This window comes from Ranitomeya variabilis, chromosome 8, assembly GCF_051348905.1.
Source record: "Ranitomeya variabilis isolate aRanVar5 chromosome 8, aRanVar5.hap1, whole genome shotgun sequence".
In the NCBI taxonomy this organism is placed as follows: Eukaryota; Metazoa; Chordata; class Amphibia; order Anura; family Dendrobatidae; genus Ranitomeya; species Ranitomeya variabilis.
The window spans coordinates 207,223,152-207,250,241 of NC_135239.1; the positions used below are offsets into that span (position 1 = coordinate 207,223,152).

General features: G+C 46.2%; 1 protein-coding gene across 1 annotated transcript in view; it reads right to left on the reverse strand.

Moving 5' to 3' along the window:
• The window catches only part of KBTBD12 (kelch repeat and BTB domain containing 12), a 67,640-nt gene extending 41,234 nt beyond the window's left edge, over nucleotides 1-26,406 (reverse strand). The window contains exons 1-3 of the mRNA XM_077276570.1: nucleotides 26,323-26,406; nucleotides 7,413-8,543; nucleotides 4,558-4,828 (exon numbers count right to left, since the gene is read on the reverse strand). Of these exons, the coding sequence (XP_077132685.1) occupies nucleotides 4,558-4,828; nucleotides 7,413-8,482 (1,341 nt within the window). The 5' untranslated portion in view covers nucleotides 8,483-8,543; nucleotides 26,323-26,406. The remainder of the gene's footprint in view (nucleotides 1-4,557; nucleotides 4,829-7,412; nucleotides 8,544-26,322) is intronic.
• Between the last annotated feature and the right edge of the window lie 684 nt (nucleotides 26,407-27,090).

Here is a 27,090-nt window from a genome sequence, read left to right on the forward strand (position 1 = left end):
CAGGATCAGTAATGTATGTACACAGTGACTGCACCAGCAGAATAGTGAGTGCAGCTCTGGGGTATAATACAGGAGGTAACTCAGGATCAGTAATGTAATGTATGTACACAGTGACTGCACCAGCAGAATAGTGAGTGCCGCTCTGGAGTATAATATATGATGTAACTCAGGATCAGTAATGTAATGTATGTACACGGTGACTGCACCAGCATAATAGTGAGTGCAGCTCTGGAGTATAATACAGGATGTAACTCCGGATCAGTAATGTAATGTATGTACATAGTGACTGCACCAGCAGAATAGTGAGTGCAGCTCTGGGGGTATAATACAGGATGTAACTCAGGATCAGTAATGTAATGTATGTACACAGTGACTGCACCAGCAGGATAGTGAGTGCAGCTCTGGGGGATAATACAGGATATAACTCAGGATCAGTAATGTATGTACACACTGACTACACCAGCAGAATAGTGAGTGCAGCTCTCGGGTATAATACAGGAGGTAACTCAGGATCAGTAATGTAATGTATGTACACAGTGACTGCAACAGCAGAATAGTGAGTGCAGCTCTGGGGTATAATACAGGATGTAACTCAGGATCAGTAATGTAATGTATGTATACAGTGACTGCACCAGCAGAATAGTGAGTGCAGCTCTGGTGTATAATACAGGATGTAACTCAGGACCAGTAATGTAATGTACACAGTGACTGCACCAGCAGAATAGTGAGTGCAGCTCTGGGGTATAATACAGGATGTAACTCAGGATCAGTAATGTAATGTATGTACACAGTGACTGCACCAGCAGAATAGTGAGTGCAGCTCTGGAGTATAATACAGGATGTAACTCAGGATCAGTAATGTAATGTATGTACACAGTGACTGCACCAGCAGAATAGTGAGTGCAGCTCTGGAGTATAATACAGGATGTAACTAAGGATTAGTAATGTAATGTATGTACACAGTGACTGCACCAGCAGAATAGTGAGTGCAGCTCTGGGGTATAATACAGGATGTAACTCAGGATCAGTAATGTATGTACACAGTGACTGCACCAGCAGAATAGTGAGTGCAGCTCTGGTGTATAATACAGGATGTAACTCAGGACCAGTAATGTAATGTACACAGTGACTGCACCAGCAGAATAGTGAGTGCAGCTCTGGGGTATAATACAGGATGTAACTCAGGATCAGTAATGTAATGTATGTACACAGTGACTGCACCAGCAGAATAGTGAGTGCAGCTCTGGGGTATAATACAGGATGTAACTCAGGATCAGTAATGTATGTACACAGTGACTGCACCAGCAGAATAGTGAGTGCAGCTCTGGAGTATAATACAGGATCAGTAATGTAATGTATGTACACAGTGACTGCGCTTTCTGTGTGAAGGTGATTGTATATTTTATGCCTCTTGTGTTCTACCTCCTCTTTGCTCTTCATTATTACGTTCCCCCGTTTTCCCGCTCCTCCTCTGGTTCTGTCCTTTTCCTTTTTTTGCTATTTACATTTCAGCAGAGAATAATCCTTTTTATTGTCTTTGAAGCAAAACATGTTCCCCTAATTTGATAAGTAAGAGGCGCGGCGCTGATGAGCGGCTCGTGGAGCTTCGCCTTCCTTCCTGCCATCTGTTTTGAGCGCCGACTGACAAAAGCAGAATGTCTGATATTAATGCCGGTCGTGGTTCATCAATAAACGCCCACCTGCGATGGATGTGATGGGACCCCGTCCATTCTGGCCTCCGCGCCTCTTACGGTTTGGGCATGGGGTAACAGAGCAGTGGTCCTGGGGGTCAGTGCTGCAGCAGCTACATCAGGGCCCCGGGGCTGGAGGGGCCCCTATACTGATTATGACACATTATGCATTGGGGCCCCATAAAAAGTTGCTCCTCTGAAACATGTTGCATTATGGGTCTTAACAGTGATTGACAGTTCTGTGGCCGGATGTAAAATGTCTGCGGGATCCTGCGCCCACCACGTGCCATGTATAACGATGCTATCACAGAGGGGTCTTTGTGTGACCACCAGCGGTGCACCATCCCCATGGACAGCTGACAATATGAAAGGGTTAAGAGCTCATTATTCTTCCGGCTGAGCTGCAGGTTCCCGGGGGGCGCGGATGGTCCAATGCCCACCGGCTGCTCTCACTGCCCGGCTCTAAGGCGCCTTTGGCATGTGAACAGTGGGCAGATTTTACCTCTTTCCTGTATATATATTTTTTTGCAATATAAATAACTCCGTTCCTGACAAGCTGTCACTTTATAATAGTGCATTAACCCCCTCCGTGCCGGCAGCTCCTGCCAGAACACAAGGCACAGTTCAGGAAATTCAGGTAATTATGTCAGAGACTCCTCCGAGATTCTGCCTTACCTTCTGCCTCCCACTGCAGAAAAATCCAAGTAAATAGCAAAAGAAGATTTCATCATCGATGTAGGAACTAAGACCCCACAACAGAGCTGTCCCCTACGCTCTCCGACACGGGCAAATCTGCCATATTGATGGGTCCTATAGAAAAACATTACATGCCCCATCCACCGATGACGCCGGCACCATGGGACAAGTAGAATAAAGGCAAAGCTGCTGGGTGGACATGAGCAAATTAATTTGCAAGACTCTAATCCAGATGTCCCATCAGTGGTCCCATAAGTCGTCTCATCAGTGGTCCCATCAACGTTTCCATCAGCGGTCCCATCAGCAGTTCCATCAGTGGTCCTATCATCGGTCCCATAAGTGGTCCCATCAATGGTCCCATCAGTTATGCCATCAATGGTCCCATTAACGGTCCCATCAGTGGTCCCATCAATGGTCCCATCAGCAGCCCCATCAGTGGTCCTACTGGCAATCCCATCAATGGTCCCATCAGTTATCCCATCAATGGTCCCATCTGTGGTCCTATCAGTGGTCCTATCAATGGTCCCATTGGCGGTTTCATCAGCTTTCCCATCAGTGGTCCCATCAGTGGTGCCATCAATGGTCCCATCGGTGGTCCCATCAGTGGTCCATAGCTGCTGACAACTGCCGCCTCTCCGCCGCTCCTCCTTGGATGAGCGTGACATCCTTATGGCGATGTGACAGACACATGACATTGTACCAGGGCGGCTAATTGAAGCAGATGCCGCGGATGCCGGCTGGCAGGTAGGGGGTGGTCCTCAGGGCTATCATCCTGCACCTATGCACTACTGAGGGGGACGCTGGTCCAGGGTCCTACCAATATATTCGCTCATCTCTACTGCTGGGGTTAAGACTGTAGAACTCCAGCATGGTCTGGTAAATGAGACAACTGCCTCCCGAAGATGCACCGTGCCTTTAGGAGTAAACTGTGCTGCCATCCTCCAGACATATACTGTGCTCCTAGATGGTCCCAATATACTGGACAATCAAGCCCCCCAAAGCAGTTCTATCCCAGACCACTAACTCACCACTTCTCACTTATGGTGGTCACCGTACACTACATCCCGGCGCTGGCTGGAGTTATGACGCCTTACACCAGGTGCCCAAAATGTAAGAGGACCCATAATCCCCCCATGTTCAGACTCTTTTCCCTCTTTCTATCTGCAGAAATTACTTTTTCTCTTCCCATTATCACTCTTAGTTTACTGCTTTGTTAGTTTTGATTTTTATGCTTCGCTCTCCATGTTTTGACTTAAAGGGGTTCACAAAAGTGGTGCCCAAATTACAGCAAGCACAGATCGTTCTCGCCCTCGTCCGGTCCGGCACTTTCTCTCTGCAGCTGATTTAGCTACAGTGGTGACTTCGCGATCACAGCGTACATCACCGCTGCAGCCAATCGTTGAGCTCAGCTCAGTGACTGACTGCAGCGGTGATCGGCATTGTAGTCATGCGTTGGATCTGGGGAGGGTGAGTATTATCTGTGTTTGTTGTTTTACAACTCTGCAGCAGTATAAAGCTTCAGTATAAAGCATGGCGGAGGACATCTTATAGGACAGAAGAGGGATTTCAGACTACCGTAGAGTCCAGTGTACGATGCAGATAAGTTGGAGCCACTGACCATGGAGACGTATGTTTCTTTCTATATATATATATATATATATATATATATATATATATATATATATATATATATATATATATATATATATATATGCTGTATGTCTCCGGTTATACACACGCTCCATTCCGTTTTCAGTGGCTGCGCCTCCGCTGTCATGAATGAAGCATTGAGCTTCCTCCAGAGCTGCATTCTCCTACTGTAAGGATTTATATATATGTTCTTCTAGGCTGTACGTGACATTGTTTGCATATAGGTCTGAAGTTCACCGGCTGTGATTTATGGGCTCTGTCGCCTTTAACAAATATCTTGTATCATCTCGCAGCTCTGTGGATTGTCTCACACTATGACCAGGAGGATGTAAAATTCTACGTGAGTCTGGGGTGCGGATAATAAAATCAGACCAACCCTATATAAATTATCTTCTTTCAGGTGTAAAATCCTTAATTCTGCCAATCATTGGTCTCATAGCTATCATTGGTCTTTCCTGCAGCTCCCCCGCAGGAAGAAAGAGGTATGGCATCTTACAAACATCTATTATCTCCCACTAACCTGTAGTGTCCAGCCACCCATCACATACAGCTTATTGCTGAGCGTGACCACAGCGTGGCAGGCCAAAGGAAGGGGCAGCGGGGCCACGCTCCTCCAGGTGTCCGTGTCCGCGAAGTATTTGTCCACACAGTTGGTAACGACATATTGGTTTTTCAGCTTTATTTGGCCTCCAATCAGGTAAAGGTCATTATGAACAGTGCCCAGAGCGTACAGCTCCCGGTAGTCCGCAGTGCACAGCTTCTCCCAGCAGTAGGTACCTCGGTTGTGATACCTGGTGATGAAATATTTGCTAGAAATTTTACAGATTTCAAACAAGTGCATTTATCTCACACTTACTGACATAAGTCATTTTTTCCCCCAACTTTCTCAGGCTCCTGCATGGATCCTTCGCTGCGTAGATGTCAGATGGAGCCTGCGTGATGGGTCTTATTGGTGCTACAGGGGTGACCTTGTTGGAAGCAGTGATGCTGGCCAAAATAAAAGCCACGATAGTGACCATATTGGAAGCCATAATGGTGACCAAAATGAAAGCCGTGATGGTGACCATGTTGGAAGCCAGGATGGTGATCAAAATAAAAGCTCATGATATTGTAAGCCATGATGGCGATCAAAATAAAAGCTCATGATACTGACCATATTGGAAGCCGTGATGTGATCATATAGGAAGCCGTGATATTGACCATACTGGAAGCAATGATGGTGACCATGTTGTAAGGCGTGATGGTGACCATCTTATATGGCGTGATGGTAACCATATTGAAACTGGTTACGGTGATTATATTTAAAGCCATGATGGTGACCATATTGAATGCGGTGAGGGTCATCACATTGGAAACCTTTATGATGACCATATTGGAAGCCGTAATGGCAACCATACTGTAAGCCATAATGGTGACCATATTAGAAGCTGCGATGGTGACCATCTTGTAAGCCGTGATGGTGACCATATTGAAAGCAGTGATGGTCACCATATTGGAAGCCATGATGGTGACCATAATTAAAGCTGTAATTGTGACTACATTGAAAGCCATGATTATGACCATATTGAAGGCCACCATATTGGAAGTTGTGATGTGACCATAATTAAATCAATGATCATGACCATTTTAGAAGCCATGATGGTTACCATTTTGTAAGTTGTGATGGTGACCATATTGCAAGTCATGATGCCAACAATATTGCAAGTCAGGATGGTTACCATATTGGAAACAATGATGGCAACCACAGAGGAAGCAATGATCGTGACCATACGAAAAGCAATGATGATGATCATATTGCAAACAATCATGAACGCCATATTGGAATCAATCATTTATGACAATACTAGAAGCAGTGATGGTGACAATATTGGAAGAAATTACGGTGACCCTACTGGAAGCCGTCATGAAGACCAGATTGGAAACAATGGGGCCAACCTTTTTTTACAAGCAATAATGGTGACATAACTGGAGGCAACGATGGTGACCATAATGAAAGCAAAGATGGTGACAATGTTGATAGTGAACATATTGGTTGTCACTAGCAAATAATGGAATATTTAGGGCAGATTTGTTCCTCTTCTTTAAATTAATGTGAGCAGAAGACTAGATAGATCCTGACAAAACCGACCAAATCCCATATGAAAGAGACGAAGGTGGGAAAAATAATTGCCTTCAGCCTATTTTGAGAATAAAACAAAAATTAATACGAATGCAGCCGATTCCTTCAGGATTTTGTTATTGCGCTCTTTATTTTTAGTGCTGAACGTTCTCAGAACTGGAACCTTTAATGTTCTCCTTGCTTAGTGCTCCCATGTGTCCTGCTAGGAAACTTCTCATTCAGTCATCCAATATCCGCAACTCACCGTCCTTGTCCTCTCCGAATTTACACATCTAATGATACAGTAATTAATGGGAACTCGAGAAGATGTTCAAGCTGGAAATTAACTAGAGGGACATAAACATGGGGTTTGTAAGGTTAAGGTATAAAGTTAGCATAAGGCTATTCTCACGATGTGACGGTCTGAAGTAAGGGAGAGGGGCCTAAAACTGTCACTGGAACTGGGAGCCTGGTTATCCCTGTCCCAGGGGTACTCTTAATGGTAGAGAGGCCTGGCTCTTCAACCTTACTATGCTCCTGTTAACCCCTAATCTGTCCCCTGCTACATCCCATGAGACATGGGACAGAAATGTAAGGGAAATAAGATACAAAGACCGACAGGGGTAAGTGAAAACCACTATCATACTAAATACTCACCAAAATAGGGAGGAGGATAGGGAAAGAGAGGAATAAACAAACTAAATAGGAATACAGAGATAAACACTCACAAAACTACTGCACACAAAACACTCGAGCAACTACTCCCAACTCCAACGCTACACAGCTCAACACTTCCAGGAAGAAGATTCTTTCACCAGCAAGGAAGAAAAGATGCAATCCGTGTGTCATCAGTGTGCACCTGTGTGGGACGCTTTGTGGTCTGTGCTGCTGATTAGAAGCAGACATGTCAGCGTGTTTTGCCCATGGACACACGGTCCGTGGAAACACACTGAAAAGTCACTTTTACAACACAGATCTGTGGAGCTCCAAAGACTTACAATGTAATCATGACTTCTGGTTCACATGTAAACCCCAGTAATATTCGGTGAGTCGGAATTTCAGTCACCTGTGTGAGAGCTGGAAACCCGAGAAGATGATAGTCAATGAATGTATTAATGCACTTACAATACATTACATATACATTTACATGGGTTTAGGGAATAATACTTTTTGTGGAGTGCTCCTTTAAAGTTGGCAAAATTATGATATTGACCATCACATTGGGAAACAACTGCATTTGACATTGACATTGGGAAAAAAAATTGCATTCTACTGACCTGCAGATCTCGATACAACTGTTCTTTTGCCTGGACATCCTCACAGCTGTTGCTTCACCGGCCAATATAATATCATTATTTTCGGTCACCACGCCCATCATCACTGAGCCCAGCACCTCTCCTTGTTTTGGAGATGGCATGTAACATATTCGCCCCGTTGTAGGAGCAAAGCAAAAACTGGCATCTCCAAAACTTCCATATTTTGACCTGATGCCAGAGGCATTATTGCCAAGACAGAGGAGAAGACTTGTGGTCTCCATTCCATAGCGGAGGCTTAGAGACACTTGAGTAGACTTCTCAATGGTTTCCAGGGCCTGTTCAACCATGTCGTAGCACTGGGCATTACACAAGAGGATGGTGTTCCTTTTCCGAGCTTCTCGAAGGAAAGATGGACTGACAAGTAGTAACCTGACTTGTTTCAAGAGATCAATAAGATGTTGGGATCTTAGAGTCTTGTCATAGTTCACCCATCTTAGAACTAGGTCTAGGATGGTCTCTTCACGAGAAACGTTGAGGTCATCAGACATGATCATGGCCATCAATTGTTGAAAGTCAACTTCTAGTATCTCCTCGTGAAGGCCAACCTCACTAAAGTGTTGATATAAGTATTTCTTGGACTTTTCTTCTAAGTCATCTGCACTTATTTGCTTGGCAAAGTAGAAGATGCCAATACAGTTGGATGCATCCATATGGTCCATCATGTACGTCTGACACATCTTGAAAACATCATCCATCTGCATGAAATAAGCGGCGGTGGCTATTCCTTGGACAGTTAGGTTGTTGATGTAGAGTTGTGACGTATACATGTACTCCAAGATGATAGAGACACTTCCAGCAGTGATGTCATGAAGAGTCACTTCCGCCTGGTTACATTCTACCAAACCACAGGTGAACATGGCCTTGTAATACGGACTGAATGATGCCAACACCACCCGGTGACATGGAAACCTCTGTCCCTCAGCAACTAGGACTACATCAATCAGCTCTGCTGAGGCGCGCATCCCGTTCATATGTTCCAAAAGTTTATGACTGTGTTGATGTTTACATTTGATATCAAAGTTCATCTCCATGATGAGAAGTGGTGGACAACAAGGTTATCGAAGGGAAAGGATTACGTTCAGTTCAGATTACCTGTAACAGGAGATAATTCGGAGACGTGAAAAGGAAATAGGAGGAAACATGTAAGAACTACTTTTATTAACAACTAGATGGTGGCCCGATTCTAACGCATCGGGTATTCTAGAATATGTATGTAGTTTATTTATGAAGTTTTCAGAATAATGCAATTTATACACAGGATTCGGCCGGCCGGGCACGACCAATTAGCGAAGCGTGGTTCAAATTCCGCGCCAATTCTCAGCCGGACTGCGCCTGGCGCTGATTGTTCGTGGCCGGGCGTGAAGCCAGGGCCGGCTCCAGGTTTTTGAGGTCCCCGGGCAAAAGAGTCTCAGTGGGCCCCCCTCTTTAATATACCACGATTCATGATGCACAGATACAGCAGAGAAATATACCACAGCCAAGTAGCATATAGCACAGCCCACATAGCATATAGCACAAGCCACGTAGCATATTGCACAGGCCACGTATATAGCACAGGCCACGTAGTATATAACACAACCTACATAGCATATAGCACAGCCCACGTAGCATATAGCACAGCCACATAGTATAACACAGCCACGTAGTATATAGCACAGCCCACGTAGTATATAACACAGCCCATGTAGTATATAGCACAGCTCATGCTGTGTATAACACAGCCCACGTAATATATAGCACAGCCCACGCAGTGCATAACAGCCCACGTAGTATATAACACAGGCCATGTAGTATATAGCACAGCCACGTAGTATATTGCCCAGCCATGTATATTGCACAGCTACGTAGTATATAGCACAGCCCACGTAGTATATAGCACAGCCCACGTAGTATATAGCACAGCCACGTAGTATATAGCACAGCTCACGCAGTATATAACACGGCCACGTAGTATATAACACAGCCACGTACTATACAGCACAGCCCAAGCAGTGTATAACACAGCCCACGCAGTGAATAACACAGCCCACGTAGTATATAACACAGCCCACGCAGTATATAAGACAGCCCACGTAGTATATAGCACAGCCCACGTAGTATGTAACACAGCCCACGCAGTGTATAACACAGCCCACGTAGTATATAGCACAGCCCACATAGTATGTAACACAGCCATGTAGTATATTGCCCAGCCATGTATATTGCACAGCTATGTAGTATATAGCACAGCCCATGTAGTATATAACACAGCCACATAGTATATAGCACAGCTCACCCAGTATATAACACAGCCACGTAGTATATAGCACAGCCCACGTAGTATATAGCACAGCTCACGCAGTATATAACACAGCCACGTAATATATTGCACAGCTACAGTACATAGTATATAGCACAGCCCACGTAGTATATAGCACAGAGACACAGTATATAACACAGGTCACGCAGTATATAACACAGCCCACGTAGTATATAACAGCCACATAGTATATTTCACAGCTCACGCAGTATATAACACAGCCACGTAGTATATAACACAGCCACATAGTATACAGCACAGCCCACACAGTGTATAACACAGCCCACGTAGTATATAGTACAGCCCACACAGTGTATAACACAGCCCATGTAGTATATAGCACAGCCCACACAGTGTATAACAGCCCACGTAGTATATAGTGCAGCCCACGTAGTATATAACACAGGCCACGTAGTATACAACACAGCCATGTAGTATATAACAGCCCACGTGGTATACAACACAGCCACGTAGTAGACACCACAGCCACGTAGTATATAGCACAGCCCACGCAGTGTATAACAGCCCACGTAGTATATAGCACAGCCCACAAAGTATATAGCACAGCCCACGTAGTATATAACACAGCCCACGCTGTGTATAGCAGAGCCCAAGTAGTATATAACACAGCCCACATAGTATATAACACAGGCCACATAGTATATAGCACAGCGATGTAGTATATAGCACAGGCACGCAGTATATAACACAGCCCATGCAGTATATAGCATATCCCTGTTAAAAAAAATAATTAAAATAAAAAATAGTTATATACTCACCTTCCGGCGGCCCCCGGATCCAGGCGAGGCGTTTAGCTCCGGTCCCAAGAATGCATTGCGGTCTCGCGAGACCGCTACGTCATCATCTCGCGAGACCGCAATGCATGGCCCGGAGCGTCGCAAGGAGCGGGAAAGGCGCCGGAAGGTGAGTATATAATGATTTTTTATTTTTTAATTATTTTTAACATTAGATCTTTTTACTATTGATGCTGCATAGGCAGCCTCAGTAGTAAAAAGTTGGTCACACAGGGTTAATAGCAGCATTAACGGGCTGTGTTACACCGCGGCATAACGCAGTGTTACGCAGCCATTAACCCTGTGTGAGCGCTGACTGGAGGGGAGTAGGGAGGGGGCACTGATGGAGAGTAGGAAGGGGCGAATTCACGGCTGCACTGTGCCCGGGATTTCCGTTACAGACAGACAGACAGACAAACAGATGGAAATGACCCTTAGACGATTATATAGATAGATAATTTTGTAAATAACATTAGGTTTAGTGACTACAAAATAGTAAAAAATATAGATTGTGTTTTTATCTGTAGATCAAATTGAAAGATTGAAAAGCTGATCAATCCATCCGCCCATCTATCCATCTGCCCATCTATCCATCCGTTCTTCTATCCATCCGCCCATCAATCCATCCGCTCATCTATCCATCCACTCATCTATCCAGCCGCCCATCAATCTATCCGCCCATCTATCCATCCCCCATCTATCCATCTGCCCATCTATCCATCCATTCTTCTATCCATCCGCTCATCTATCCATCCACCCATCAATCCAACCATCCATTTATTCATCTGCCCATCTATCCATCCCCATCTATACATCCGCCCATCTATCCATCCATTCTTCTATCCATTCGCCCATCTATCCATCCACCCATCAATCCAGCCATCCATTTATTCATCTGCCCATCAATCCATCAATCCAGCCATCCATTTATTCATCTGCCCATCAATCCATCCGCCCATCTATCATCCGTTCTTCTATACATCCGCCCATCTATCTGCCCATCTATCCAGCCATCCATCTATTCATCTGCCCATCAATCCATCCGCTCATCTATCCATCTGCCCATCTATCCATCCGCCCCTCTATCCATCTGCCCATCAATCCATCTGCTCATCTATCCATCCGCCCATCTATCCATCCGCCCATCTATCCATCCATCCGCCCATCTATCCATCAGCTCATCTATCCATCTGCCCATCTATCCATCTGCTCATCTATCCATCTGCCCATCTATCCATCCGCTCATCTATCCATCTGCCCATCTATCCATCCGCTCATCTGCCCATCTATCCATCTGCCCATCTATCCATCTGCCCATCTATCCATCTGCCCATCTATCCATCTGCCCATCTATCCATCTGCCCATCTATCCATCCGCCCATCAATCCATCCGCTCATCTGCCCATCCGCCCATCTATCCATCCGCCATCTATCCATCTGCTCATCTATCCATCTTCCCATCTATCCATCTTCCCATCTATCCATCTTCCCATCTATCCATCCGCTCATCTATCCATCTGTCCATCTATCCATCTGCTCATCTATCATCTGCCCATCTATCCATCCGCTCATCTATCCATCTGCCCATCTATCCATCCTCTCATCTATCCATCCGCTCATCTATCCATCCGCTCATCTATCCATCTGCCCATCTATCCATCCGCTCATCTGCCCATCCACCCATCTATTCATCCGCCATCTATCCATCCGCTCATCTATCCATCTGCCCATCTATCCATCCGCTCATCTATCCATCTGTCCATCTATCCATCCGCTCATCTATCCATCTGCCCATCTATCCATCCGCTCATCTATCCATCCGCTCATCTATCCATCTGCCCATCTATCCATCTGCTCATCTGTCCATCTGCCCATCTATCCATCCGCCCATCAATCCATCCGCTCATCTGCCCATCTATCCATCCGCCATCTATCCATCTGCTCATCTATCCATCTTCCCATCTATCCATCCGCTCATCTATCCATCTGCCCATCTATCCATCTGCTCATCTATCCATCTGCCCATCTATCCATCCGCTCATCTATCCATCTGCCCATCTATCCATCCGCTCATCTGCCCATCTATCCATCTGCCCATCTATCCATCTGCCCATCTATCCATCTGCCCATCTATCCATCCGCCCATCAATCCATCCGCTCATCTGCCCATCCGCCCATCTATCCATCCGCCATCTATCCATCTGCTCATCTATCCATCTTCCCATCTATCCATCTTCCCATCTATCCATCCGCTCATCTATCCAACTGTCCATCTATCCATCTGCTCATCTATCATCTGCCCATCTATCCATCCGCTCATCTATCCATCTGCCCATCTATCCATCCTCTCATCTATCCATCCGCTCATCTATCCATCCGCTCATCTATCCATCTGCCCATCTATCCATCCGCTCATCTGCCCATCCACCCATCTATTCATCCGCCATCTATCCATCCGCTCATCTATCCATCTGCCCATCTATCCATCCGCTCATCTATCCATCTGTCCATCTATCCATCCGCTCATCTATCCATCTGCCCATCTATCCATCCGCTCATCTATCCATCCGCTCATCTATCCATCTGCCCATCTATCCATCTGCTCATCTGTCCATCTGCCCATCTATCCATCCGCCCATCAATCCATCCGCTCATCTGCCCATCTATCCATCCGCCATCTATCCATCTGCTCATCTATCCATCTTCCCATCTATCCATCCGCTCATCTATCCATCTTCCCATCTATCCATCCGCTCATCTATCCATCTGTCCATCTATCCATCTGCTCATCTATCATCTGCCCATCTATCCATCCTCTCATCTATCCATCCACTCATCTATCCATCTGCCCATCTATCCATCCTCTCATCTATCCATCCGCTCATCTGCCCATCCACCCATCTATCCATCCGCCATCTATCCATCCGCTCATCTATCCATCTGCCCATCTATCCATCCGCTCATCTATCCATCTGTCCATCTATCCATCTGCTCATCTATCATCTGCCCATCTATCCATCCTCTCATCTATCCATCCGCTCATCTATCCATCTGCCCATCTATCCATCCTCTCATCTATCCATCCGCTCATCTGCCCATCCACCCATCTATCCATCCGCCATCTATCCATCCGCTCATCTATCCATCTGCCCATCTATCCATCCGCTCATCTATCCATCTGTCCATCTATCCATCCGCTCATCTATCCATCTGCCCATCTATCCATCCGCTCATCTATCCATCCGCTCATCTATCCATCTGCCCATCTATCCATCTGCTCATCTGTCTATCTGCCCATCTATCCATCCGCTCATCTATCCATCCGCTCATCTATCCATCTATCCATCTGCCCATCAATCCATCTGCTCATCTATCCATCCGCCCATCTATCCATCCGCCCATCTATCCATCTGCCCATCAATCCATCTGCCCATCTATCCATCTGCTCATCTATCCATCCGCCCATCTATCCATCCGCCCATCTATCCATCCGCCCATCTATCCATCCGCCCATCAATCCATCTGCTCATCTATCCATCCGCCCATTTATGCATCTGCCCATCTATCCATCAATCCATCCGCTCATCTGCCCATCAATCCATCAATCCATCTGCCCATCAATCCATCTGCTCACCTATCCATCCGCCCATCTATCCATCCGCCCATCTATCCATCCGCTCATCTATCCATCTGCCCATCTATCCATCCGCTCATCTATCCATCTATCCATCCGCTCATCTATCCATCCGCTCATCTATCCATCCGCCTATCTATCCATCTGTCCATCAATCCATCTGCTCATCTATCCATCTGCCCATCTATCCATCCGCTCATCTATCCATCCGCCCATCTATCCATCCGCTCATCTATCAATCTGCCCATCTATCCATCCGCTCATCTATCCATCCGCTCATCTATCCATCCGCCCATCTATCCATCTGCCCATCAATCCATCTGCTCATCTATCCATCTGCCCATCTATCCATCCGCTCATCTATCTATTTATCATCTATCTATGATCTATCCACCCATCCATTCATCCATCCATCTATCTAATCTGATGAGAAAACCTTTCCAAGATGTCTGTCTATCTTTATGTCCATCTCATATCAATCGCTCAAAAGAAACTTTCCAACATGTACAGTTGTTTTTTTCCCCAGATTTATCTATGTATCTATGACCGCCGATTTTTTTCTAATGACCAGAAATCTGCAACAACATAAGGCAGTCGGCTAATAAACCCATCACAGTTTTCACCTCTTAGCTAATTCTCACGAGAGATGATTATTTTTCCACTTTTTGACAGTGCACCCGGGCGGATCATGCACGACATGTTTCTTTTACTCTTTGTTTTCATGTTCTAATTGCTATAACGTTGCACTTATATTTCAGAAATAAATTAATACTTTGGTTTTAATGAGGCTCCGCAGTAATCCTCTCTTCTGAGATAAAAGGATGGAAATGTGCAGTCGGAGGTAATACTGATGTGGATGAAACATTTCTTATAAAAGGGTAAATAGAATTGTAAACAAAGAAAGATACATTGTAGCTTAAACTAACCTTGCCAACCAATCAGGTGAGCCTATATGAGTCATGTGACATCCCTGCTACATTGACTCCAGTTTCTCAGAGTCATTGGGGCAGAACTCAACTATCTTAGCCCCATGATTGGCAATTAGGGTGGCTATTAAATGGGTACAATGGAGCTCACAGGGTCAGCTTTGGTCAGACATCAGATGTGTGGGGAATTCTCTTTTAAAGGAGATTTCAGACTTACTGTAAAATACACAAAGCCTTAAAGGGGTTCTCCCACATACACTTGTCACCTATCACAGCTTTTGGACTATCCTTGATCCGAAGAAAATAGTTCAAAAGTCCTGTGTAAATGTAGTAGTGGTGCTGTTTGTGATCACTGTGGCATTCACTGTCATGGGTGTATAAGAACGGTAATGTCCATGTGTGACCACTCCTGTCATAGATAGTCAATGAAGCTCAACTTACACAGGAGACACAGGTCCCCCGTTCTCATGATCAATGGGCCTCCCAATAGTTGGACCCCCACTGATCCTGCATTATTACCTGTCTAGTGGATGGGTCATAAATGCTGTTGGTGGGTAGACCCCTTTATTTGTAGTATTATCAAAAGTTCTTCAAGAACCCGCACTAAAAGGGACTTTCTGATTAATAACTTAAAAGTTCTACAACTTTCTAATTTACTTTAGTCCAGATTCATCGCTGGCGGGATTTTTAATGTTTTTTTTGTTGTCTGAATACTTATTTTCTGCCACATTTTTCAAAACTAGCGCAAGCGGTTCATGAATTTTGAGTTAAATCAAAAATGATCTTTGTTTTTTTTTCTTTAATAATTTTTAGCTCAAAAAGTCGGAATGTTCTCCTAAAATATTGCAAAATTTGCTAAAAAATACAGGTGTCCATAGAATCCCATCATGGGAGCACTCAAGTTCATTTGCTACAAAATTAGGAGAAATTTTTAAAAATCAGCTGAAAATATCTGGAAATCTCAAACCCATAATAATGACGAACTAAAACCTCCGACATAAAATAGACTTTAAAAACAATGCAACTTTTCAGCTGTGTTTTACAGTATTAGCAGTACTGTCTGTGATATTTCAGAAACCTCATGCTCACAGCTTGTTTTTTTGTGATCAGTGTTTTGTGCTTTGTGTCTTTTTTTGCACATTAGAGCATGTCACTTTTTTCAGCATTTTTTCAGTGTTTTTTCACCCATTGAACTTAATGGATGGTCTAAAAACGCTGAAAATATGCACCAAAAAACAAAGACATCAGGTTTTGCAGCTTTTTTTTTGCGTCAGAAGCTGATTAAATAGAATGGGATTTTTTTTGCACTAAACTTTAGCAGCATGCACAAGACACAATTGTAGCAGGATAAAAATGCAACAATTAAAAAAAAATGCAAGAAAAAAGAAGCAAAACCTGCTTTTTTTCCTGCAGTTCCAAACGCTGAAAAAGCGGCTAGTGTGAACATAACCTTAGGGGTTTTCTATCTAATGCAGCTCATAGATGAGGGTTTGCAATTCAGTCCAGAAAATCCTTCTTGCGCTAAAAGATCTGAATTCCGTATGGAAACATTGTAGCAAACTGTGAAAACGGAGCGATCAGTTCACACCTGTCTGGGTGCATGAAAAGATGCTCCAGTAATAAAACCGTCCGATGATAGCCGGCACTCGCATCTTCTTAAAAGAATTGTTTTATTGATCCAGTACACAAAATGTGCATAAAAACTAAAAAGGCAGAAGATAATTATCCGCTGCGCTCACAGGGAACATGTGTCAGACCTGCACGGTCCTTTGTCATGGTCCTTTGTCATGTAGGACTGACACATGTTCCCTGTGAGCGCGGCGGATATTTCTCTTTCGCCTTTTTAGTTTTTGTGCACTTTTTGTGTACTGGATCAATAAGGCAATTCTTTTAAGAAGAGGCGAGTGCCGGCTATCATCGGACTGTTGCTATGTATGAACTTAAAGACAGAACATATAAATGTAGCAAATCCTCAGCTGTTAGAAGTGTTAGATCTGTTTTTCAGTTTGTAAGCAGTGACCTGGAAAATATTGAAAAACAAAGTTTATTAGAAAGTTGTGTAACTTTTCACTATGACAATTACCTCTCTCTAAGGCCCCAGTTATGTGATACCTGAGACGCAGTCAGTGACATCAGTTCATCAGAAATTATCCGGCTTCCCCTCCGGCCGATGATTAAGTCACCAAAACTGCAACTCTAATTACGATCCGTCCTCGCGGTTTGTTTTGTTTGACGGGCAATTAAATGTCCTTTTCGCTGAGATCTACAGTGATGAGTCTGTGAAGGACATCTGAGGTTCTCCGTAATATGACCACACATAGGAACGACAGAACCGGCGCTGTTTGTATGCAGGTGTGTACAGGCGCGTAAGGACACAGACTATAAAATGGAAATACATTTACCGTATATACTAATAAATATCTGCATCTCACGTCTCATTCATGCGTCCTTTAGTTAGGATTTGCCCCCCCCCCAAAAATGGGGGTACTTGGGGCCCCTGTTAGGGCGCTTTCACACTGGGTTTTGGTACTTGGGAGCCCTGTTAGGGTATGTGTCCACGGTCAGGTTTGCTTCAGGCTTTGGTCAGGATTTTATGCAGGTAAAATCCTGACCAAAAATGCACCTGTGGTCACTGGCAGGTCACCTGCGGTGTTCCTGCGTGTTTTGCTCATTGTAGCAACATGCTGCGTTCTGAAAAAACGCAACGCATGTGCGTTTTTGCGGGAAAAACGCATGCGTTTTTTAATGCACAGTGGAGACGGGATTTCATTAAATCCCCTCCACTATGCTGTAACATCTGGACGCTGCGTTTTTGACGCTGCGGCTTAGCGCTGCGTCAAAAACGCAGCATTTCCTGAATGTGGACACATACCCTTATGGTGCTTTCACACTGGGTTTTGGCACTTGGGGCCCCTGTTAGGTGCTTTCATGCTTTGTTTTGGTACTTGGGGCCCCTGTTAGGTGCTTTCATGCTGCATTTTGGTACTTGGGGCCCCTGTTAGGTGCTTTCACGCTGGGTTTTGGTACTTAGGGCCCCTGTTAGGTGCTTTCACGCTGGGTTTTGGTACTTAGGGCCCCTGTTAGGATGCTTTCACGCTGCGTTTTGGTACTTGTGACCCCTGTTATGGCGCTTTCACACTGGGTTTTGGTACTTGGGGCCCCTGTTAGGATGCTTTCATGCTTTGTTTTGGTACTTAGGGCCCCTGTTAGGATGCTTTCATTCTGCGTTTTGGTACTTGGGGCCCCTGTTAGGATGCTTTCATGCTTTGTTTTGGTACTTAGGGCCCCTGTTAGGATGCTTTCACTCTGGGTTTTGGTACTTGGGGCCCCTGTTAGGCTACTTTCACACTAGCGTTAACTGCAATACGTCGCAAATGCGTCGTTTTGCCGAAAATACGTGCAGCGCCCCAGAGTCCTGGTCGTTGCAGTACTGTGGCTCCGCCACTATGGGGAGCCATGGTGCGTCCGATGGCACTGAAGGAGTTCATCTGATCAGGTATCACAGACACCAATACATTTCACAGCCGGGCCTCCGGGGGGAGCTAAGGGTGCTATTCATTAGGCCACTCCCCACCATAGTGGGTAAACTGGGGGTCAGGCAGGAAGTTAGATGAGAAAGCTGACTGGATTGGACGAAGCAACACCTGGTGGCAGAGGGTGTTGTGGAGGAAGAGACAGTAGGGTCTCTGTCAGGGGTGGGATCCTGACAGAGGCTTGGCATTGAAAAGAACGTAACGGGTCCGCGCCAGCTCCGGGAAGCGGCGGGATCCAAGAAAGGACTAGAAGCGAGATAGATTGTGCTGAGTGAGAAACGAGATCAAGCAATAGGAGAATTCCAGTAGGGGTCGTGCTGTAAGACCGGAGCAACACCCTGCTGAGGCGCATTACCGGTGGCCGGAACGCCGAGGGAGTATTACATTAGACAGCTTCAAGCAATACTCTAAACAGCGGCAGGACAGTCAGTTTAAGGCGGGCTGTCTAACACATATCACCTATGAAGTCTTGGGAGGCAATTGCGGGAGAGGGGCGTCTCTAGGGTCCCGGAAGAACTCCAGGCCTATCCGACAAACGGGTGCCGTTCTAACTGTAACATCAGGAAGGGACGGAAGATTAGAAGAACATCATTTAATCGAGTTGTGAGGGAACTTAAGAAACAGACACAACGGTTGTGGGGTACTTTCCGTAAGCACAGCAGGGAAGGACTACAACACATAGCGCTAAGAAGGAAGGCACCGATTTCCACCTGTGAAGAGAACTCTGGAGGTGCTATTGGACCGGCCGGACTTGCGCAGCCTGGTGAACCGTATTCTGGACTGAGGACTCAGAGATCTCCAGTAAAGAGGTAAAGAGACTGCAACCTGGTGTCCTCGTTATTTACCGCGACCTGCACCCCACAACTGCACCGTTACAACACCACTTACTGCACCGGACGTCCCCCACTGACAGACAGGGCCACGGACCGGGTCTAGCCACCGTGACAACCCCAGGACTGAGACCCAGAGGCCCGGCTCCGGGTACCCCTCGGCCCTGCGGCGGTGTGGGGGCACTCCAAACTTGGCGTCACGAACAGGATCTACTTAAGCCTGAAGAATCAGGTCATGTGTGCCTTGGAACTGTGATTTACTGTACTTTATTGCAAAGACTGTGGATTGTCACTTGCCGCCAAAAGTTTGCGCCAAAACCGCCGCCATTACAGCGCTAAGGAGAGCGCAGGAGAAGAAGAAGGGCGTGGAAGTGGGCGTGAACAAGCTGAAGAGCGCGAAAGACAATGGCCGCCCAGTCTAAATATCTCGGCCCCTTGAGGACGTGTCCGTCAGCAGCCGAGATCCGCCTCCTGATCCTCAATGGTGGGCAGAGACAGAGAAAACGAAACCGCCCACGAAGGAGAGAGCGGGAAAAGGACCAGGAAGAAGAATTCAGCGACATGGAGGACGCCATGGCCAGCCGCCCGGAGCCGGAGCGTGGGGTCGGAGCCGAGGACTCCCCCAGCTACCCGGAGAGGCACCGCAGCCAGACCTCCACAGTTGACGCTGACCTCCTGCAGACCGGAGCGGACGGGCTGATCCATCAACCCCGGCGGATGCAGCTGAGCACTGAGGCCGGGTGGAAGAAGACCATCATCGGGAGCCTCGCCAGACGTCTGTCGGCAGCCTCGTCTGGTCCGGAGCAAGAAAGAAGTTCCAGCGCTCCGAAGCCAGAAAGCAGGGCCCTGCCGGAAAGCGAGATGCTGCAAGCAGAGATGACAACGCCGCAGCACAAGGCCCCGCAACCAGCGTTCCAGACCCCAGCGGAGGCGGAGCAGACCGGCACCGGAGGGACCGCATCTGAAGCAGGTATGAAGGACGACCCTGCCCTGACGACCGACATCACTCCAGTGACTGCTAGTGCCACAGCTGCTGACTCCGTTCCAGTGACTGATCTTGCAGCAGCCGCTACCTCTGCTGCAGCAAATGCCCCTACTCAAGCTGCGCATGATTTAATCGTACATGAAAGACGGATTAACGGCGTGTGTCCAGCACTGGGTGTAACCCTGGACCTCACTTTGCCCAGGCCAAGAAGGGTTAAGTGCCAGGTGCAGCCCTGGAAGCCGTTCAACTAAGCCTCGGAAACCTGAAACTGTAAATAGTTAACTGTTTATTTCCTTGCTGTTTTGCTGCTAAAACCCGTCCTGGGTTAACTCTTAAAGGGATCCCTTTGTTTACCCGGGATCCCTATTGCTTTTTATTTTTGCTTTCACTTTCATTTTTGCTTTTTTGTTCCACAATGTTATAAAAACTGCTGAATCATGAACAATGCATGATACAAACTTCTTGTAAATAGTTTGCACCTTATTAAAGGCGCTTCCTACTGGTTTTACTTAAAGACTCTTTGTGAAGATACCACACTGGAACCTTTGCTGAGTAAAGACTGGTAGCTAGAGAAGAAGTGCTACCTCATAAAGACTTGGTCCCCTCTTAAAGGGGATGTTCACGTGTTGCACTTAAAGAAGTGGTATTGCTTTAAGACTGATAGATAGCAATGATGTTTGATGAAAGAAAGAAATGATAATGTTGACATGTAAAAGATATATGTATTCCACTGGTTAACTGAAAAGAAATGCTGATAATGTTCCTTAGAAGAAAGATTGAGAGACAGAAGGAAGGTGCAGTAGGCCCCTAGGGGTAGACAGAGTGTCCTGCATAGTCGGAAGTAAGAAAGTATTAATGAAGGTTGATGATCTAAGAAGATAGTTGATAATGTTGATAAGAAAATGGGGATAGAAGGTAAACCCTGAGTCCTCCATAGAAAGTTAAGAAAGAGTTAGTAATGTGTTACAGAGGACAGAAAGTGAACCCGTAGGGGTTAGGTAGTGAGTCCTCTTAGGAGCCATACGTAGATGGCTCAGTGCTTCTAAAACTGAAAGTATGTTATGTTCTATACTGTGTATAGTAGTTGAAAAGGCGGTAGGCCCTGGCTGAACGGGGCGGTCCTGTAACAGAAAGGAGAGGCAGTAGGTCTGGTGCCGATAGGACAGGCGGTCCTGCAGACTCAAAGAAGGAGAATGAAAAAGTTAAAATGCCTTATAATGTGATTATACGAAGGTCTTTAGTGGATAAAGAGTGTATGTCCTTAAAGGCAAAGTTAAATTATTGTTCAATAATGTTTGCACTTAGTAGAATACCCGGTTGGGTAAGAAAAGTTAATTATAGCATGTTGCTATGACATTTTTGCCATGTTTGTAACGTTCAAGTGTCCTCACCTCCCATAAAGGGAAGCTTGCTCAAGTATACATATTGTTATTTGCACTCAACAAAATTGTATGTCTTTTTGCTAATCTTGTATTGTTGTTTTCTTCCCAGTCCCGGAGTACTGTGTTTAACCAGGGGGGAGTGCAGCGCCCCAGAGTCCTGGTCGTTGCAGTACTGTGGCTCCGCCACTATGGGGAGCCATGGTGCGTCCGATGGCACTGAAGGAGTTCATCTGATCAGGTATCACAGACACCAATACATTTCACAGCCGGGCCTCCGGGGGGAGCTAAGGGTGCTATTCATTAGGCCACTCCCCACCATAGTGGGTAAACTGGGGGTCAGGCAGGAAGTTAGATCAGAAAGATGACTGGATTGGACGAAGCAACACCTGGTGGCAGAGGGTGTTGTAGAGGAAGAGACAGTAGGGTCTCTGTCAGGGGTGGGATCCTGACAGAGGCTTGGCATTGAAAAGAACGTAACGGGTCCGCGCCAGCTCCGGGAAGCGGCGGGACCCAAGAAAGGACTAGAAGCGAGATAGATTGTGCTGAGTGAGAAACGAGATCAAGCAATAGGAGAATTCCAGTAGGGGTCGTGCTGTAAGACCGGAGCAACACCCTACTGAGGCGCACTACCGGTGGCCGGAACGCCGAGGGAGTATTATAACATTCAGCTTCAAGCAATACTCTAAACAGCGGCAGGACAGTCAGTTTAAGGCGGGCTGTCTAACACATATCACCTATGAAGTCTTGGGAGGCAATTGCGGGAGAGGGGCGTCTCTAGGGTCCCGGAAGAACTCCAGGCCTACCCGACAAACGGGTGCCGTTCTAACTGTAACATCAGGAAGGGACGGAAGATTAGAAGAACATAATTTAATCGAGTTGTGAGGGAACTTAAGAAACAGACACAACGGTTGTGGGGTACTTTCCGTAAGCACAGCAGGGAAGGACTACAACACATAGCGCTAAGAAGGAAGGCACCGATTTCCACCTGTGAAGTGAACTCTGGAGGTGCCATTGGACCGGCCGGACTTGCGCAGCCTGGTGAACCGTATTCTGGACTGAGGACTCAGAGATCTCCAGTAAAGAGGTAAAGAGACTGCAACCTGGTGTCCTCGTTATTTACCGCGACCTGCACCCCACAACTGCACCGTTACAACACCACTTATTGCACCGGACGTCCCCCACTGACAGACAGGGCCACGGACCGGGTCTAGCCACCGTGACAACCCCAGGACTGAGACCCAGAGGCCCGGCTCCGGGTACCCCTCGGCCCTGCGGCGGTGTGGGGGCGCTCCATACGCATCCAGCAAAAGTTCTTGCTGGATACATTTTTTCGTCATAGACTAACATTAGCGACGCATTAGCGACGCATTTGCGATGCATTGACAAACGTCGCGTCCGTTTTGCGACGCTTGGGCGTGTGTTAGCGGACCGTCGGGAGAAAAAAACCTTACATGTAATGTTTTTTGCTCGCGACGGTCCGCTTTTTCCGACCGCGCATGCGCGGCCGGAACTCCGCCCCCACCTCCCCGCACTTCCCCGCACCTCACAATGGGGCAGCGGATGCGTTGGAAAAATACATCCGCTGCCCCCGTTGTGCGGCGGAGACCACGCTAGCGTCGGGAACGTCGGCCCGACGCACAGCGATGGGCCTTTCCTGACGCTAGTGTGAAAGTAGCCTAAGGATGCTTTCACGCTGGGTTTTGGTACTTGTGACCCCTGTTAGGATGCTTTCACGCTGCATTTTGCTACTTGGGGCCCCTGTTAGGTGCTTTCACTCTGTGTTTTGGTACTTGGGGCCCCTGTTAGGTGCTTTCATGCTGCGTTTTGGTACTTGGGGCCCCTGTTAGGATGCTTTCATGCTGCGTTTTGGTACTTGGGGCACCTGTTAGGTGCTTTCATGCTGCGTTTTGGTACTTGGGGCCCCTGTTAGGATGCTTTCATGCTGCGTTTTGGTACTTGGGGCCCCTGTTAGGGTGCTTTCACACTGGGTTTTGCTACTTGGGGCCCCTGTTATGGTGCTTTCACTCTGCGTTTTGGTACTTGTGGCCTTTGTTAGGTGCTTTCATGCTGCATTTTGGTACTTGTGACCCCTGTTAGGATGCTTTCACGCTGTATTTTGGTACTTGGGGCCCCTGTTAGGGTGTTTTCATGCTGCGTTTTGGTACTTGGGGCCCCTGTTAGGTGCTTTCCTGCTGCGTTTTGGTACTTGGGGTCCCTGTTATGGCGCTTTCACACTGCGTTTTGGTACTTGGGGCCCCTGTTAGGATGCTTTCACTCTGCGTTTTGGTACTTGGGCCCCTGTTATGGCGCTTTCCCGCTGCGTTTTGGTACTTGGGGCCCCTGTTAGGATGCTTTCACTCTGCGTTTTGGTACTTGGGCCCCTGTTATGGTGCTTTCACGCTGCGTTTTGGTACTTGGGGCCCCTGTTAGGATGCTTTCACGCTTTGTTTTGGTACTTGGGGCCCCTGTTAGGATGCTTTCACGCTTTGTTTTGGTACTTGGGGCCCCTGTTAGGATGCTTTCACGCTTTGTTTTGGTACTTGGGGCCCCTGTTAGGATGTTTTCACTCTGTGTTTTGGTACTTGGGACCCCTGTTAGGATGCTTTCACGTTGCGTATTTGGCACACATTTGTTGGTCCTGCTGCAGCTTGCATCTGAACCCCCGGAAAACAGGATTCGGGACTATATTGATGCCGACAGGGTGAACGTGTGCTATCATGCATCATTTTCCGGCGGGGTACACCTACCGGAGGCCGACACTCAGACATAGTAGACACGCGTTCGATCTTCCGCCACCATTATAGTCTATGGCCCCGTCAGGACATATGTCTGAATCCCGGTTTGCGGGGGGGTTTGGATGTAAGCTCCGACGGAACCAACGAACGTGTGCCAAAACGCAGTGTGAGAGCACATACTGCCGACACGGCACGGTGGTTTCTTTTTTAATTGTGGCAGTGCTGGATTATTTTGCCGTGGTTTTCAAAAGAGTGATGGAAAATACTGACCAAATACTGACCACGTGTGAATGAGGCCTTACAGATATCACTTTAGGGTCCAGAAGCTTCAGGGTTAGTCGGAGACCACCAGGACTCGGCCATCCAACCCATTCCACAATCCATTCCGCAGTTTGTTACATTTTGTTACATCTTTGTAAACATCTTATATAAACGGCCGATTCCGTTTCCTTCGGATTCTTTGATCTTTGGGGGAAATGTCTTTAATTTACAATGATGAATTGCTACATTTTGGCTTTAAAGGGAAAAAGTGTGGGTTCCCGCCAGTAAATTGAGGCATCGGGGGGCCTCGCGGGTCACTAAATGGCTTTATATTGTGCACATCCAATCTGCACCAGTAATAAATTTAATGTGCAGAGAAATAAATCCTGAGCAAACAAGAGAAGAGACGCAGCGGTCAGCGGTAATCTGACAGCGGGTATCCTCTGCATCTGCGGTAATGAGCCCCCTGGGGTGCCCTGAGCTCACAGAGGAGGCCACTATTGGACTCCCAGGGTCAGCTGTAATTTGGGGAAGAAGTACATTTTAGAAAAAAAAGGCATATTTTGGTTTTAGCGATTTGTTATTGTAGCAGCCCCTTCACCCCTAGGCCTTGTTCACACGTTGCGTTTGGGTTTTTTTATGCATTTTTTTCTGCAAATTTTCATCTGCGCTTTCCAGTACCAGCAAAATCTATGAGAAGTCAGAAATCTCATGCACACAGGTTGTTGTTTTTTTGCAAAATGCAGCAAGTCGCTTCTTCCATTTTTCACCCATTAAAAGCAATGGGCGGTGCAGAAAAAAAACGCAGGTATCAGGTTTTGCTGCGTTTCTGGTGCCAAAACCTGATGAAGAACGGTGAATTGGATTCTTTTTTATGCACTAAATGTTATCCACATGCACAAGAGACAAATGCACCATGATAAAAAATGCAGCAAAAAAACGAAGCAAATCCTGCTTTTTTGAAGCAAGTGTCTTAAGTGTCAGGTTTTGCCTTAGGAAAAAAAAAAAACGCCGCAAAAACGCAATGTGTGAACGCAACCCTTGCATCCATGGGAGACCCAGAAATTAGGCCCCAATGATAATAAAGTACCCTTGCAATGTGCCATCATTTACCGAAATGGAAATAACCCTATTTGTTCCCATTGTCCGTCCACTGACTAATGAAATGATGGAATTAATAATAGTGAAATGCAGCAGTCCTCATTCCACATCAGGCTTATTGCACCTTATTGCAGGTGATAGACACTTACATGGTTTTCCGTTCATCCCCCGTCCACCTGCTGTGTTCTATGAGCCCATAAGTTACCGACCACAAATAAAACCGTGGCCAGAAAAGACGCTATGATATCATTTGTACCAAAATAACAAGTTCAGCTCTGCTACATCTGTACGGCAAGTATCATTTTAATGATATGTGCCCTCTCCCCACCAATGTCATGGCCTGCCAACCCAGAGAACGTCTTCACCCTCGGCTGCATTGTTCTGCATGTACCTGTGCTGCCGCCATGGGTGACTCTCTTCTTTTGGGGCCTGTTGGATCTGCCTTTTTTTCTTTCTTACTCCTGATATGGAAGCTTCCAGAAGCCAAAGCTGCGATATAAATAGACCCTGACAAGGGAGAGGAGCGGGAGATGTCACAAGGCTGCTGTACCTCTCTGCATGGGAAGACGGCTGACATGTGACAGCTTTCATCAGGGTTCAAACGGCAAAGTGACGAGAGGGCGAAGACGGAAAACTTTGCATAAACTATTTTATAGATGCTGCAAAACTTTTTTCCCATAAGCTGAGAAGTCAGAAATCTCTCTGTCACTCTGTCCTCTCTCTATAGATGAACAGTGACTATATATATATATATATATATATATATATATATATATATATATATATATATATATATATATATATATATATATTAATTTAATCATGAATAGTACGGTTCTATATGTAATTCATAGGAGTATGTGCTGTGCAGATATTACAAGTGCTTGTAAGGGGGCCTTAGAGACAGGGGTCCCATCTTGTTTTAGACAACTGCCGGGGGGTGAACATCTCTGTATTCTAAGCAGACATCTGATGAGTTCATTTATTATATATTTTTTTTTAATCAAAATATTTCCAACACTACATGTTGATTTATTTCTTAATAAATCTTTTTGGTGGCCAAAGCTCGATTTTTTTTCTGATATAAAGCTCCAAATCCCCTGCATAGACATAAAGATAAATAATAATAAAAAAAAACAAAAAAACATTTTCCTGTAGC